The sequence below is a fragment of the Miscanthus floridulus genome, chromosome 6, assembly GCF_019320115.1.
Source record: "Miscanthus floridulus cultivar M001 chromosome 6, ASM1932011v1, whole genome shotgun sequence".
Lineage (NCBI taxonomy): Eukaryota > Viridiplantae > Streptophyta > Magnoliopsida > Poales > Poaceae > Miscanthus > Miscanthus floridulus.
Genome location: NC_089585.1, coordinates 42,126,903 through 42,144,266, shown reverse-complemented (window position 1 = coordinate 42,144,266; position 17,364 = coordinate 42,126,903). Strand labels below are relative to the sequence as shown.

At 43.9% G+C, this 17,364-nt stretch overlaps 1 protein-coding gene and 1 pseudogene across 2 annotated transcripts; both read left to right on the top strand.

Annotated features, from left to right (window-relative positions):
• The first annotated feature begins 221 nt into the window (after positions 1–221).
• LOC136458150 (brassinosteroid LRR receptor kinase BRI1-like) lies at positions 222–8,781 on the top strand (annotated as a pseudogene).
• Positions 8,782–8,982: 201 nt separating this feature from the next.
• On the top strand, positions 8,983–16,892 carry LOC136458149 (probable tRNA N6-adenosine threonylcarbamoyltransferase, mitochondrial). 2 transcript variants are annotated; one of them, XM_066458137.1, is made up of 13 exons: positions 8,983–9,374; positions 9,484–9,528; positions 9,717–9,791; positions 9,878–9,974; positions 10,380–10,470; positions 11,545–11,594; positions 12,362–12,552; positions 12,672–12,757; positions 14,912–14,990; positions 15,068–15,151; positions 15,230–15,344; positions 15,630–15,718; positions 16,333–16,457. In XM_066458137.1, exons 1-13 carry the CDS (start codon positions 9,096–9,098, stop codon positions 16,414–16,416), a joined length of 1,365 nt encoding a protein of 454 aa, XP_066314234.1. In that variant the 5' UTR covers positions 8,983–9,095; the 3' UTR covers positions 16,417–16,457. The 2 variants fall into 2 exon arrangements, with proteins under 2 accessions (XP_066314234.1, XP_066314233.1); XM_066458136.1 differs by having other exon boundaries at positions 8,989–9,374; positions 16,437–16,892.
• Positions 16,893–17,364: the final 472 nt, after the last annotated feature.

Sequence of the window (17,364 nt, the reverse complement as noted above, 5' to 3'; positions counted from 1 at the left end):
CAGGCCCATTGCTCTCCGATGAATCTGGGATTGGGCTTCCTTTGCCTTGGTGATCTGGGCTAGACTTACGGGCCTTCCCTATCCTCGGTCCTCTTCTCCGTAGTAACAGCAGGGCGTCTGCTGACACACTCACTGGTTGGAACAGCAGCCGCGGTGCTTGTAGCTTCCTCGATGTCCACTGCAAGAACGATAGGGTCGCGTCAGTGTCCCTCGCTGGTGTCATGCTCAACACCAATTTTAGTGCTGTGGCAAGTACCCTGCTGCTGCTGAGGAGCGTGGAGTCGATAACAATCCATGATGCCAACATTTCTGCCGTGCTGAGGGTGGTGGAGTGAGGGGAGAAGTTGTCTTTGATAGCGCTGATAGAACCTCTAGGTGTTGATCTAGTGGGTAAATTCTTGGCTTAGATAGAAGACTTCGGTGATGTACCTCGCCGAACCGATGTCGTGGCCATGGTGTCGTAGCGATGCTCGGAGCAGAGGAAGCAGCGACGTGGAGGCGTGGTCAGTGACGGCGGTGACTGTGATGACGCTTCCCGTCGCTCACAGCACACCCTCGGGATCGGTCTAGGGTTAGGTCGTCGATAGGGCGCTGGCAGCTGCGGTTAACCTCATGTATCGAGCCCCAGCCCCTACCTGCTATTTATAGTGTTGCACGACGGGAGCTCATAAGTCAGGAGTATGGCTGAACGCCCCCGATCAGGATGCGGATCAAGGGCTCAATAGGCCGTTGGGCCAATTTGGTGGAGATCAACCTAACATTCTCCCCCTTGATCTCACCTTATGACTTAAACTCAACTTACTTTATCTTTTTCCCATTTCATCACAGATCAGTGCATAGAACGTGTCTCATCATCACGGTCAGCTGCTATTAGATTTAACAGCTACAATACACCTCTCTATTTTGAAACAGATTCTCAACTAAGCCCTTAGTATCTAGAAATTATAGGCTTTTCCGTAAACCCATGTCGACTGTGTGTTTTATAAATGCACTAGGGTGATTAGCCTTTGGTAAGCGGATCCACAAGTACTTGCTTGGTACTAATATGCTCAATGATTTCAAAATGATTCTGGATTCTCTCCTTTACAACATATAACTTAATGTCAATGTGTTTGGCAGCACATTTACCTGCTAGTCTTAGGAGTTAACTATTTTAAATGGTTATTGCTGTTGAATATCATTGTTAAATCTAGATACATATTCCCTTTACCACTTTTGCCTATTCCTGAGGCCTCATGATAAGCTATACTATGGTATGCATCATTAATGACACCACAACTGTTTCATTGGAGCTTTTCCATAATAATACTCCAATTACGAGTGTTAGCAACTACTATAGATTTCACTACATATCTCGTCAAAACTTAACATTTGTACCCACAACTATTTGAGAGTACTTGTTCTTTCTTACTCAGCATGAGGCCTATGATACTTTGCAAAAATTGCAAGACATTCTTAACTTCATTCCAGTGATCTATATCTGGACTAGACTTCTACTAAAATATCCCGGATACGTAAGCTACAGTCAAGGTAAGTCATTACTTGTACATTCATTAAGCTTCCAACAGTTGAAGCATATGGAACCATGTTCATTCGATCGATCTCATATCCGTTCCTAAAACACTGAAAGTTCTCAAATCTATTACCCTTAACTATAGGAGCAGGCGTAGGTTTACTCGCATGCATACTTTATTTCTTTAGAATTTTTTCTAAGTATGCCTTTGCGATAGTCCTAATATCCCCTTTTCATCTATCTTGGTGAATTTTAATTCCTAGAACCAATGAGGCTTCATCAAGATTAATCACACTGAAACTTGAGGACAAAGACTTCTTCTTCTTCAATGACAGATTAACATTACTACTAGTGAATAGAATATCATCTATACATAGGATGTGGAAAAAGAATTTTCCATTCTAGAACTTCGCATAAACGTTATTGTCCTTCTCATTTTCTTTAAACCCAAACTTTCTTATTGTTTCATCAACTTCAAATACTATTGTGTATAGAGTTGTTTTAACTCATAAATGGATTTATACAGGCGGCATCCCATACGTTCTTTTTGCTTCCACGACAAAACTTTTTGGTTGTCCATGTAAACGTTTTCATACAAATCCCCGTTGAGAAATGTCTGTCTTTACATTAATCTGATGTAACTCTAAATCGTAATGTGCCAATAACACTATTATAATTCTAAAGAATCCTTACATGAGACTAGAGAGAAAACTCTCATTGTAATCTATTCATTCTATTTGTGTAAAGCCTTTTGCTACAATTCATACCTTATATCTTTGCACATTCTCTTTGGAGTCACATTTTGTCTTGTAGACCCATTCACAGCCTGCTGTTTTGGCTCTATTAGGAATTTCTTCTAAGTTCCCAAACATCGTTGGTATTCATCGAATTCATTTCAACTTCCATAGTTTCTTGCCATTTAGACGAGTAAACACTATCATGGCTTCTTTAAATGAGGTGGGATCACCCTTCATTTGAATTTCTTCACTAACATAGACTTCATAGTCATCAGAAAACTGGTTTACTAATTCTTTGAGACCTTATTGGGGCCTCATCTACTGGCACTTTCATGTGGGGCTGTTGTTGCTCTTCATTGCCAAGAGACAATTGATTCTAGAGGCTCCTGTATTACAAAATCCTTGTTTATATTATTCATCTTCTTCGAAGAGCCAACAATGGGTGTTGTATAAGTCATACAACATCAATAGGTATCGAGAAGTTCGTTGTTTTGAATCACTGAAGTGGGCACTCAGTCCCGCTTCTCTTCAAGTCATAGGTCTCTATATACCAGTGCTTCCCCAGATCATCCCATCTTTTATAAAGATAATGTATCTTCTAAATTTTTAATTGGGTTTAAACTATTAAAACCTTATATGGCACTTTAAGCACCGTCTTAATATCTTTGATGGTGACTACGCTATCTTCCTCTCGAAACTTTAAAAAATCTAGGAATTTAGTTGTTTCTCTGCTTAGGGGTATCATTGTTATGACCGACGGTCACATTCATTAAAAACTTTATCTCACTCGGTTTCTTATCAAAATCTGTATCACTCTTATTGAAGAGTACACATTCATTAACATCTTTATCTCACTCTTAATGAAGGTTTCTTAAGTGATCTTAATTCTTACTCTTAATTCATCTTACAATTCTCTCTCTTGAAATATGACATGAACTATACTGTCATAATTTCGAGAACTATTCAGAAAACTGTGAACGAGGAGACACTTATGACTTACTTCATTCACATAATTATGCCATGTAAATAAAGTTATTTCTTGATCTGTATAGGAGTACACTTTCCACTTCAAGAATTCGACGAGGTCTTTTATTAACTATACTTTTGCAAGTCACGCTTGTATCTTTTTTTTAGTCCTTTGATTAGTATTGACCATGATGGTGTATTTTTATTGTGCCATGATCAATACTAGGATAGCATAAGAGCTACCCAAGCTTCTCTCACTATGCGGGATACAAAATCATATAAGTCATCACAAAATTTCTTCCGTCATGCAGGATTGACTAGCATAAATACTATACCAAACTTCTCCCCATGTGGGATAAATCTATATACAAATTACCATAACGAAAAATTTAGTCATGATTACTAAAACATTCACTTATACTTCATTTTTTAATTAAATCTTTCCGTTGGTTCCAATGTAATCAGAAAATTAGTAAACTAATAAACAACTGTCCTGGATTGGCTTGACTCAAACCTTTTCATTCACATACCCCAGCATTGCAGTCCAGTTGGCATGCAACCGAGTGATATCGTCGGTTAAAAAATAAACTTACAAGATGCTTCTGCATCAATTCTACATCACCGTTGGGCAGGAAATATAATTAATGCATAAAACTCATAAATTAACTTGAAAGACATATAACTACTCTTCAAAATTAAATTCTTCTATTGGTTCGAATTTAATTAGAAGATAATCAACATCATTGCAGCGGAAACTTGATAATAAAATGCATTCTTTTAGTTCAGGAGCATTTCTTGTCCTTATCTACTCTCTGAAAAAATTGACCACGTTGGTGTAAAATTTATCAGAGATTTAAACTTCAAACTTAAATTCATTATAATATTGTTATCATCAACGTTGGTTAGAAAATAACAATACCATAATCTAACATAAACAAATCGGACTACTCCTATAATTTAAATTTTTCCATTGGTTCCAATTTAATTAGAAAATAAACATAATCATAATTTACTAAATGTAACTGCTCTTCGAATTAAATTCTCTCGTTGGTTCAAATTTAATTGGAAGATAATCAACATTAAACTTTGCAGCGGAAACATGTGAAAATTATTTATCTACTTTTCAGAAGCATTTTACTGTACTTATTTACTCTCTGAAAAAATATCCCGATGGTTCAAATTTTGACAAGCGATTTAAATTTGACAAAAATCATCAAAATTTGCTTCTGAAAATAATAAAACCAAAACTCAGTCTTTACTGTTCATTCGGCCCGGCCTGATGAAACAGTCCGCGGCCCATTCAGCCACGCGCGTCGTGTTGTCCCCATGCCCAGGCCGCAACCTAGGTCCTGGGCCGGGATTCTCCACACCCGCACGGGCCGAATCCGAGCCGAGTTCTACCGACCGTTGGATGGAGATCGACGGTCGTCTGCGGGTTTCGCTCGGAATAAAAACGGCGTCCGCGGCCGCGCTCCCGAAACCCTAACCTCATTTCATCCCTCGCCTTCTCTCTCTTCGTCGCAGTCCGTCGGCTTGCTGTCCCCCTTCTCACCTGAAACACGGTGGCCGGAGAGAAGAGTGATGGCGCTGTCGTGGCGCCCTTCGCAGGTGCACACGTGAGGCCGGAGCCGCTCGCGGTAGCGTCGAGCGGCACCGCGGTGGTGCTCTTTGCGCCCCCACACGCACTCTTCCCTAAACCCTAGATCCCTTTCTCCTTTGTCAGCCCTCAAAGCAGCAGACGTGGAAGAAGAAGGGCGGCGCTGCCATGGGTCCCCTCGCCGGAGCGTGCGCTCCCCAGTGGTGAGCGCGCCACCGTCGAGTGGTCCTGTGACGCTGCCCTCGGCCGGGGCTCGCGCGCATGGCGACGAGCACGGCTTGGCTGCTTTTTCCCACGCGCGGCGGTAGCGACGGTGGCGAGGAACCAGGTAGGTCCTCCCCTTTCTCCGTCCATCCATCTAGGGTTTGGGTTAGGGTTGGGGTTCAATCCGATTCATCTCCTTCTTGATTTCTTTTCACTTTTCTACTCCAGTCTAGATTTACATACTAGAAACATGGCTCTGATACCATTGATAGCGCTGATAGAACCTCTAGATGTTGATTTAGTGGGTAAATTCTTGGCTTAGATAGAAGACTTCGGTGATGTACCTCGCCGGACCGATGTCGTGGCCATAGTGCCGCAGTGATGCTCGAAGTAGAGGAAGCAACGACGTGGAGACACGGTCAGTGGCGGCGGCGACTGCGATGGCGCTTCGCGTCGCTCACAGCACACCCTCGGGATCGGTCTAGGGTTAGGTCGTCGGTGGGGCGCTGGCGGCTGCGGTCAACCTCGTGTATCGAGCCCCAGCCCCCACCTCCTATTTATAGTGCTAGCGCGACGGGGCCCATCAGCCAGGAGTACGGCTGAGCGCTCCCGATCAGAGCACGGATCAAAGGCCTAATTGACCAGTTGAGCCTAACTTGGTGGAGATCAACCTAACAGTCTTTGCTGGACCTCTCTGGGAATTATATCTCTCGGGAAGTTCCAGCGTTCATCAATTGCTTCCGATTGGAGTACCTTGATCTCTTTGGCAACCTCATATCTGGCAGCGTGGCAGCAGGAGTCTTGTCCAGTTGCAGCAGCCTGAGCTCGCTAAACCTTTCAGGCAACCATCTTGTTGGTTCGTTCCCAACAGATATCGCACACCTCATGTCCCTTACTGGACTCAACCTATCAAGTAACAATTTCTCTGGCGAGATTCCAGGGCAAGCTTTCATCAATCTAGCTAAGCTCAGTACACTTTTCCTCTCCTTAAACTATTTCAATGGCTCCATTCCAGAAGCGGTCACCATCCTTCCGGAGCTTGAGATACTCGACCTCAGCTCCAACTTGCTCTCCGGCACCATTCCAGCCACTCTCTGCTCCTCAAATACCACCAGGAAGTTGCAACTTCTTTACCTGAAGAACAACCATCTCACTGGGGGCATCCCGGAGGCCATCTCCAACTGCAATGGTCTCGTTTCGCTTGACCTCAGCCTTAACTATATCAATGGGCACATTCCCTCAACCCATGGCATGCTCACCGGCCTCTTTGACCTGATCTTGTGGCAGAACGCCCTAGAGGGTGAGATACCTGCCTCTCTGTTCAGAATGCTTGCACTCAAGAATCTTCTTCTTGATTACAATGCTCTTGCTGGCAGCATCCCTCCAGGTTTGGCAAACTGCACAGAGTTGAGGTAGATGTCACTTGCCAGCAACCGGCTTTCTGGTCCACTACCTACATCACTCGGCCAACTTGTTAAGCTCCAAATCTTGGGCCTAGGAAATAACTCCTTCACTGGTCCGATACCACCGGAGCTGGGTGACTGCAGGAGTGTGTTATGGCTTGACCTGAGTGGTAACCAACTAAAAGGGCATATACCATCTGAACTTGCAAAGCAATCTGGGATGATGGAACCCCTCACTTCTACACGTCAGCTTGGGTACCTTCGCAATGATGAACTTGCATAATTATCAATGCCATGACAAAGGAAGTTTGGTTGACCTCACAGGCATTCGGCATAGCGATTTGAGTCTAATGCCAAGTAAGATGGCCTGCAACTTCACAACAGTGTACTTTGGCAGTTTTGGCATGATCAACAACTTTTCAATGATATTTCTGGATTTGTCATTTAATCAGCTTGACTCAGATATCCCAAAGGAGCTTGGGAACATGTATTACCTCATGATCTTGAATCTTGGATACAATAGTCTATCAGGTGTGATCCCCGCTGCACTTGCTGGCGCCAAGTCTCTCGCAGTACTTGACCTTTCACACAGCATGCTGGAGGGGCAAATACCCAGCTCATTAGAATCACTATCATTGTCAGAGATTAATTTATCGAACAACAGATTGAGTGGGATGGTTCCACAACTTGGGTCGCTTGCCACGTTCCCTGCAAGTCAGTTTGAGAACAACTCTGGTTTGTGTGGGTTCCCACTCCCACTGTGCAAGAAGAGTGTTGTCGATACCCAACAGTCCAAATCCCACAAGAGGCAGGCGGTCCTTGCTGGTGGCATCATGGCAGTGTTTTCTGTCTTGCTGTTTGGTATGTTTGTTATCCTTTTTTCTTCTGTAAAAGGTTGCTCCTAATGGTCTTGGGTTACAACTTCCTAACTTGCTGCACATCCCTGCAGTTTGTGTCGCAACACTGTTGATATGCCTATGTCAAAGGAAGAATTCCACGGCACATAATAATTCAAATGAAGCTTTAAGATTACAGGGGGATTTATTCTCTATCTGGAACTTTGATGGTGGAGATGTCTACAAGCAGATTGTGGAAGCAACGGAGAACTTTGATGAAAAATATTGCATTACAAGAGGGGGCCATGGGTCTGTCTATGAAGCTGCACTACCAACAGGCGAAATTTTTGCAGTAAAGAAGATACGGATAACAGAAGATGAAAGTTTGAAAGATGAAATATTCAGTCATGAAATAGAGGCCTTGGTGCAGATACGGCACCGGAACAGTGTGAAGCTTTATGGATATTGCTCCACTGATCAAGATAAGTTTCTTGTATATGAATATATGGAGAGAGGAAGCTTGTCAACTATTCTCATGTCCAACGGAAGTGCTGTTGAGCTGGATTGGAGCAAGAGGCTAGATATCGCTAAGGATGTGGCTCATGCTCTGTCTTACTTGCACTATGATTGTTCAACTCCAATAGTCCACCGAGATATAACAGGCAATAACATTTTGATTGCTATGGATTTCAGGGCCTGTGTATCAGACTTTGGCTTAGCTAAAATATTGAGCTATGATGCATCAAACTGTACAAGCAGGCTTGCTGGGACAACTGGGTATCTTGCACCTGGTAAACAAATTTGGTTCAGTGTTCAACTTATTATTCTTTCTGTATCATGTTGCCTCATTATCTCGCTCGTGATTTATCTAAAGTGTTGTTTGACTAAGTAGAGATTTGCAATCCTGAAAGATGGGCTAGTCTTGTTTTTTTTATAAAAAGTTCTTTTACAAAGTAGATTAGCTTCTATATATTGAATCCAATGGTTACCTGTCGAAACATATTTTATCAGTAATGATAGTATTCAGTGAGAAACACAGTTGTATGGACGTTTACTACATCTTGACTGAATTCTTTGATAGTGCAGAACTTGCATACATGACGAGGGTGACCACTAAATGTGACGTCTACAGCTTTGGCGTGGTTGTTCTTGAGCTGTTCATGGGATCCCATCCTGGTGATATTCTTTCCGCTCTCTTCTGCACAGACAAGAAAAGCACATCGCTGGAGGATCTGTTGGACACCCGGCTCCCGCTCCCTGAAGCTGAGGCTGCAAGCGAAATCTTTGTGGCTCCTCAAGGTGGCTCTCCAGTGCTTGGATCCCAACCCAGCGAACCGTCCGACAATGCAGTCTGCAATCAAGAAGCTCTCTGCAGCGCCGATAACCGATGATGTTGATTACCTTCGTGCTGACCTCATGGATACTCGAACCCATTTGCATGGATGCACTTAAGAAAGAGCAAGGTTATGTGGCTGTGGGTTTGAGATTCAGCGATGGAGTTTGGCTCTTTCATGGTCAGCTTGGTTATTTTCCTGCACAATGGTGTATGTATGATGTACTGTGAGTGTGAGGTGACATGCTGTGTAGAGGAGAAAATTGATGAATAAATGCGTGTAGCTTTGTGATTTGTTTCATATGATTGCCTTGTAGTATGAAGAAGGTTCATATGCCGTTTTGAACGTATTGCTTGCTGGGTAATCTTACAGGCCGTTCTAGCTTGCGGCACAGTCAGTTTATGGGCTTTGTGGCCGCGTTGGCGACCGGTTCATTCAAATCCCCTGGGCCTTTGGTGGAGTTGGCCACCGGGCAGAGCGAGCGGGGAGCCGGAGTCCGGAGAGAATGGCGGCCACTCTTCTCCCGACCTTATCGCCGCCCGTCTCGCGCGCCGCCGCCGCTTTCCTCCTCCGACGAGCCCCACTGAAGCCCTCCCATTATCTGCACCCACCCCCCACTCTCCGCCGCTTACTCTCCTCCTCCTCCTATCCAGCAACCCCTTCCATCGCCCTATGCCCCCTCTCCACCATGCCGTCCACCACCGCCGCTCGAGCCGTTCCGGCCCGCCGCGACCTCCTCATGCTAGGCATCGAGACCAGCTGCGACGACACTGCGGCTGCTGTGGTACTAGTGCTTTCTTCATCGATTCTCCTGTCGAATTTACCTGCGGCGGAGGCGTCAAGTTTTTGTGCTGAGCTGCTTCTCTCTGCTGTCTGGCTCTGATTGGTTGCAGGTGAGAGGTGACGGCGAGATCCTTAGCCAAGTGGTATCTTCCCAAGTAAGCCATTTCCCGCACAATTTTATTTCTGCAGTTCATTCTGACCTCTTATTCCGGCTGTAAATTTGAGCTGGCTTCTTATCATTTGTTATGCAACATGGCAGTTGGTAGCATATATTTGGGAAACCTTTGTTCATTGCTGACCGGTTATGCTTTTCTGTGGCTTTTCGTTGGCCAACATTTGCAAGGTGGATTTGCTTGCGAGGTATGGTGGCGTTGCTCCTAAGATGGCCGAGGAAGCACATGCCCTTGTGATTGACCAGGTGTGGCTTCTTAGATCAACAAAGGTTCTGCAGCCTTTTGCGGTGCTGACGTCTATGCTAATTGCATGTTCTCATTTGCTGCCCAGGTTGTTCAAAAGGCCCTTTACGATGCAAAATTGTCAGAAAGTGATCTTTCTGCAGTCGCTGTGACCATTGGACCAGGACTTAGTCTATGCCTTAGAGGTGTTTTTTTTTTACCTCCCCTTCATTCATTGAGATGATGAATTGTCTGTTCTGTTCATGACTTGCCTTTGTTAGTTTGCACATGAGCCTTTTACCAACTTGATACTAGTATAGTAGTATGTATATGGCTCAGATGAGTTGAATTCAATCAGACTAGAAACCCATTGCCAAATTAAGAAACAAGACTGCTTTGGTTCTGCTGTCCTGGAGAATATTGCTGTTGACTTGCTTTTTATATAAATTATATCCTCATTTTATATGACTAGTGCTTTGGCAAACTTTGGGATAAGTGCTATCATGTATCAGGGATCATAATTCTTTTTTTTTTTGTTACTATTTTGTATTTCCATTATTACCATATCTCTTTTTCCCCTAATGTTGTGCATTTGCCTGTCTGAACTGCAGTTGGTGTTCACAAAGCTAGACAGGTAGCGAAAGCATTTGGCTTGCCTATTGTTGGAGTTCATCATATGGAAGCGCACGCATTAGTTTCCAGGTATTTAACTCAGGACCCTTTGCTGTTCAATCAACCATGATCTTAAATTGTATGGACTTTGAAGTCTTTTTTTGGTATATGCTGCACAAGTTATTTTTGTTAATTCATCATCAAATAGAATAAGATCTAGTAGTTTTTATTTTCAAGAAAAAAGGATTGGTTTGTTCAAAGTCACTTGTTGCAAATTTTGTGTTTTTGTTGTTATTACTTTTTTTTATCAATTTTTACATCAGAATTTGCACATCTGTTTAGACTTTAGTTTAGACATTACTACTTCTTGGCATCCTTCTATAGTATCTAAAAGTTTATGTGGATATTAAACTAAGCTGGTGTAGTAACATATGCTGCGAACAAACGAACTTTTAAGTTTTAAGTTTCAGTCTTCAACCAATTTTCAGCCCATTGTGAAAAGTAAAAACATTAACTTTTGTTTAATGTAGGAGAGAAATTGGTCCTATAAGTATCTGATTCTCGATACCACATCAATCACCTAATAACTAATGGCTGTCTTATATTGAACAAAAGAAATGAAACTCGAATCTATGTTTTGAGGACTGGTGGGAGAGAATTACTGCTAGCTCTAATGATCAAATTAGAAAGGGCCTTAATTCCCTTGTTATCGTTGGAGCCTGGTCTCTAGGGAACCATCGCAACAAGTGCGTGTTTGATGGTGTGACTCCAAACTTGGCTAGAGCTCTTTTACTCACGAGTGAGGAGTGTACCTCTGGGTTTTGGTCAGGGCTCGAGTTGTTTCGCACCTCTCGGCCTTTTTGTCATAGTTTTGTTAGACTGGGGTCAAGGTTGTGCATTGTTCTAGAAAAGGCGTGTATATCGTTTAAGTCTTTGGTGTGAGTATGTGTTTCGTAAGGGTTCTTCCCCTTTTTTCTTCTTAATATAATGGCACGTAGCTCTCCTGCATGTTCGAGAAAAAACATTAGTTAGAGCATGCCAAACTTGTTAAACCTAAGGACAATGTTATATGAACTTAAACAAAAGATTGCATAAGTGCTTCACTATATTTCTAACTTTATGCATGCACTGTACTCGCAGTTGATGTTGTTTGATCCTTGTCAGGCTAGTGAATAAGGACCTTGATTTCCCATTTCTGGCTCTTCTAATTTCAGGTATGTGCTAACTACATTATTATGTCTCAGTATTATAGGATACAATACTATTTGCTTAACTTTTCTATGGATGAATATGTCTTAATATGATTCTCATCAACTTTGAAATTGGGATCAGCCCTCGAGGGTATTGTGCCTGGATCCACCTGAAAAAAACAAACATTTAGAGCATCTAGAATACATATTTACTAAACTAAGATGTGCCAAACTTAGTCTAACTTGCCTATGAGAATTGTCGTAAGCTGTGGTTTCCAATGATAGAAGCCCATGGCACACAGTATTCAACACACCAGAAACATAATTGCATTTTCCACATCTGTTACAACGCAAAATAATTATCACATTTTATAACTCTTCTGTGCCTTTCTACTTGGATGATCATTCTGACATTGTTCCATGATCATAGAGTATGTTGATTTTTATTGCCTTTTAACTTGCCACACTTAGCTGCTTTATTTGCACTGTGTCTAGTTGTCCTCCGCTTAAATGTTTCCTTCTTATTCCAATGCATAAGCTATTAAAGTGATTACCACATTTTGCCCTATATCCTGTTGAAATTATTTAAAATGAAATGTGTGGCAGCTGATTTCAGTTGTTTACAAAATAAATGTAGTTCCAGTTTACAAATGCATGTAAGTCAATGGAGAACTACCTCAGCCTAAGTTCCTTAACCATATTTGCTAATTTGACAGCAAAGTTGTGTAATAATCCGGCCAGAAGAAATATTCTTTTGGCTTTAAGGTGTCTTAACAAGTTAATATGTTCAGGAGGACACAATCTTCTTGTTCTTGCTCGTGGCCTTGGGCAATACATTCAACTGGGGACTACTATAGATGATGCGATTGGTGAGGCATATGACAAATCAGCAAGATGGTTGGGCCTTGATATACGGAAAGGTGGTGGCCCTGCTCTTGAAGAGCTTGCTCTAGAAGGTGATCCAAATGCTGTTAAGTTCAAAGTGAGTCTGCTGATATTTTTTTTTCAAAATTAAGATGTATCTATATGTTGTTATCCATTTATTTTTCTTATGATTATGCTGCATGATGTTATTGTTTATAATTTTTTATATACTTTCAGGTTCCAATGCGGCAATACAAAGATTGCAATTTTTCTTATGCTGGCCTGAAGACTCAAGTTCGATTGGCAATTGAATCTAAGAACTTGTATGGACATACTATCCCTTCTGGTCTTAGTCCCTGTGTCCTCTCCTTTTCCATAAGGATTAAGTCCACTTTTAGCCCCTCAACTATTGGGTTCGTCTAATTTTGACCCTCAACTACAAAACCGTCTAATGTTGGTACCTCAACTGTCAAAACCGTTCACTTTTAGCACCTAGGCACAAGCGGAGCTGTTTTGTCCAACGTGGAGCGGATTTGACCACGCCACGCTGGCGTTGACAGCCACGTAGGACGTCTGCCTCCATCTCAGTGACATGTGGGGCTCATGCGTCAACCACCCAACCCCTTCCTCTCCTTCCTCTAGCTCCACCAGCATCCGGACAGGCGAGCTCGGCCCCGCTGCGGACGGGGTAGGTCCGCACCAGCGTCGGACGAGGTGGCCGGAGCATGCGTGGTGGCTGTAGAGGGGATCGCGCGGCCCTAGGGCACCGACGGTAGCAGCCCCGGCGGCCTGGCATGGGGCGTCCGTGCGCAGGTCTGTGGAAGCAGCGGTGACACTATCGCGTTCAGACGAGGCGGCGGCTACACCGGGCTAAGCGAGGGGGGAGGACGGACTAGGGCTCACCACTGTTCTGTAGAAGGCTCTTGTTGTCTCGAAAGCAGACGGAGCTGTGGGCGAGATGGGGTTGGTTGCGGCGGAGCTTGAGCTCGGTGCCAATGGCGGCCGCCGGCGACGAGAATGACTCGAGTAAGCTTAATAGAGGATGATCCATGACGGGACCATGCCCAACAGTGAGCTCAGGACCCAAGGCTACTATGGCCGTGAGGAATTGGAGAGAGAGATTGGATACATCGCAAATTTCAGAGGGGAATTGGAGCGTAGAGGTCGTGGCGTCCGTGCTGCCGAGCGCGGACAGGGTGGGTGGCACCGCCGCCTCGGCGCCACCCATCCTGGCGGACTTGCACACCCCAGCGCGACCCTCAGTGCTCCCCACCGCGGCGCCCTCGGCGCACCCCACCGCGGCCTCCAGCACGTGGAGCGCCTGGCTCGAGGACCCGGCATCGGCTTCTAGGACGCGCACAGCCGCGGGCACGGCGCCCAACTGGACCATCTCGGCGTGAGCGTGCCACGTCGTCGTAATGGTCGCCAGGCACGTCAGCTCTGCTACCACAGCCTTCCTGTCCAGGCCTGCCACCCCTCTTCTCGTCGTCCGTAGGGCACACGAGGCGGGTCAGCTCACCTCACCGACCAGCTCCTCGGACTCGTCCATCGCCGCCCGCGCGCCTGGGACCGCTGCCGCATTGCGAAGCAGCGACTCCACCAACCTCGTCACATCCACCCGCGCCTCCAGCGAGGTCCCGCTCCGCCGCACGCATGCCACGAACGCGGCCGCGGACGGCGCGTCGGTGGCGAGCGCCGCGGCCACGCGCCTCTTGCTATACTCCTCGATGCAGCCGGACGCCGTGATTGCCGCCAGCACCCGCACGACCGCCTCCATGTCCGCGCTCCGTAGCACGGACACCACGGTCTCCGCAGCGCCACCGGCCCGAGCCGCGGTCCCTCAGCGCCGGAGCTGGAGGATGGAGAGGGAGGGGATGAGTGGGTGACGCGTGGGCCCCACATGTCGCTGAGATGAAGGTTGGCGTCCTATGTGGCGGTCAACGCCAGCGTGGCGTGGTCAAACCCGCTCCACGTTAGACAAAACAGCCTCGCTCGTGCCCGGGTGCTAAAAGTGAACGGTTTTGACAGTTGAGGTACCAATGTTAGACGGTTTTGTAGTTGAGGGTCAAAATTAGACGAACCCAATAGTTGAGGGGCTAAAAGTGGACTTAATCCTTTTCATAAATATGAACAGGTTTTCTGGTGTTTCTAGTAGAATCATCGATTAGTATCCTTTGAGACAGTAGTATTTGGCACTTTCTATTTACCTCAAGTTCAAAGTTCTAAATTGACAGATAACTACTTCATTTGAAATGCCTAAATGAACATGTTTAAGTTCTCATTTACGCTTAGAAAATATTTATTTTAAGTAGGACTTATCAAAACCTGTGCAAGTGATCATATACGAAGTTTTGTGACTTTATCTTAAAACATGAAAGTTCTTTTTTCCTCTTTTAGAGAACATGTTCACAGGGAGGGCTTTGTAGTCATGATAATATGATTAGTTTCGTTAACTGGCCTATCATTTACACTGGTAGATGTACAGAGGATGTTCCCATTTCGTCTGCATTGGAGGAAGACAGACAATCAAGGGCGAACATTGCTGCCTCTTTTCAGGTTGTACACAATGGATAATGTACTCGATGTTTACTGAGGATTTTCGATACTTTTTCTGATAATTTTGACATATGCAGCGAGTTGCTGTGTTACATTTGGAAGAAAGATGCCAGCGAGCAGTTGAATGGGCATTGAAGATGGAATCTTCCATCAAATACTTTGTAACTCAGATATCTTGATGTTTGGCTAAATTCAAATCACTCAACTCATCCAGTGTTGACTTATCCAGTTATAAAAAGGTTGTTTCAGGAGGTGTCGCATCAAACAAGTATGTCAGGACTCGCTTGAATCAAGTTGCTGAGAATAATGGCTTGCAACTTGTATCTCCTCCTCCAAGCCTTTGTACTGACAATGGTAATAAGTTAATTGAAGAGTCTTAGTAACTTATATACTAAAATACAATTATGCTGTCAACCAAATTTTCTTGTATTCAAAGTCAACTATCATACAACCCATTGCAGTTCTTTGTTTTTCACTATAGACCTTAGGCCATGCTATTATTTTTTCCTTTTTTATTTGTTTGTCAAATTGAAGTATGTGACCTAATTATTCTAGCTGCCATTACAATAGTCTTCATTCTTTGTATAATTCTGAGTAATCAGTAACAATCAGTTATACTATGTTGCTGCATTTGCATAGGCGTCATGATTGCTTGGACTGGGATTGAGCACTTCGTTGTGGGGAGATTTGAGGATCCACCTGCTGATGATGAGCCTGATGACATGCAGGTCTGCTGTCTGCAGCTTGGCTTGCATTTATTTCTTGCAAAAGTTTGTGTGGTCACTTCTTAAGTTAAACTAGTATGCACTTCGTTCTCTTCAATCATTTATAGTGGCTGGCTTGAGCAGGCTCTTATGTTTCTTCTTTTATGTTTATTTCTCACTGTTTGAAGGTCTGGCGTGACTGCCGAAATAATGAATTGCAACCACACGACATGATTCTTGTCGTGTTACCTTTAGCTGCTCTGAATTATTACTCATAAATAACTGGAACATTTTGTCAACTTAGTTACTAACCAAAACTTTGTTGAAACCAAAGAATGCTCATACCACAAAAAGTCAAAAACTTTGGTGTGGCAAAGGGGGAAAAAGGCAAGTGACAAATAAACAGCAATCCAATTGTCATTTAAGTGGGACGTAGTTCGTGATGTTGGTTTTTAAGGTTGAATCCAATTACACTTCCAGATTTACTTTTCTAATCCTAAAATAATTGCATTTGTTTTACTGTTGAAGTTTGATAATCCAATGTAATGTAGATCAGCACTGTCAACAATCAAAACCATGACATCTAATTTCTTTAATTAAAATGGCACCATGCCGGACTGTTTTGACTCTTGAATCAGGCCTATTCCAGGTGTCTACTAACTGGAGAATCTCAAACTGCGTTCACAATTTTCACGAACTACTTCCCTATTTTCTTCGCCTGATCAATTCTTGCGTGGTACAGTATGAGCTGCGCCCAAGATGGCCTCTTGGTGAGGAATATTCAGAAGGAAGAAGTGTTGCACGATCATTGAAGACCGCTCGAGTCCATCCATCACTAACGTCTATGATACAGGGCTCTCTTCAAAAGTAGTTGAGTTGGAAGTTGGAACCAATTATTGGTCTCAGCTGCTTTATGCAGTTGAGTTCCCCGTCTTCTAGTTTTCGGTTCACAAATCACAATCTGGCTAACCGCGATTTGTATTCGCTTAATCGCTTAATTGGAGTAACAAAAGCTACAAATGGGCTGAACTGGTTGTTTAATTGTACATATGAGGCAATATACAGATCCAGTTCATATATATCAGAAGATGCTTACTCCAGCATTTGTTTTACCATGAAGACTGGCTGTACCATGAGGCAATATATAAGGCTGGCTGTATTTTGAATGTGGTGTATATTCCTTGTTCCCTGAGGCATTTCATCCCAACATATCCTTTATCATTCCTTTGCAATGCCAATGCCACAAAGGTTGATTGCGGCGTTCATACCGGCAACCGAAGTTTTGAAGTGTCGATTACCTCTACCTGTGTATCCTTTAGACACGAATTGAGAACAGTTCCAGTCTGAGTGCTGAAAGAGCAATCGCATCCTACCCCGTGCTAATTCGATTCTCCAGGAGACCAGGACCTGCAAAAGAGGACGCCACACAAGGGCCAACTGAAAAGCAGCTCCAGCAATAGTGTTTTTTTCCTTCCACTATGGTCTTATGGGGCAAGGTTATCATAATTATAGATTTTCAATCGGTAATGCTACTATTAAGACGTCCGAGAGAACGCTTTATTGGTCAGCTGCTTTATGCAGCTGAGTTCCCCATCTTCTTCTAGTTTTCGGTTCACACATCACAATCTAGCTAACCGTTATTTGCATTCGCTGAATTGGAGTAACAAAAG

Coding starts and splice junctions, on each gene's coding strand:
- LOC136458149 (XM_066458136.1), top strand. CDS start 9,096: ATGGCGGCCACTCTTCTCCCGACCTTATCGCCGCCCGTCTCGCGCGCC. Junction 11,595..12,361: donor TCTGGCTCTTCTAATTTCAG/GTATGTGCTAAC, acceptor TAATATGTTCAG/GAGGACACAATCTTCTTGTT. Junction 12,758..14,911: donor GCAATTGAATCTAAGAACTT/GTATGGACATAC, acceptor TTACACTGGTAG/ATGTACAGAGGATGTTCCCA.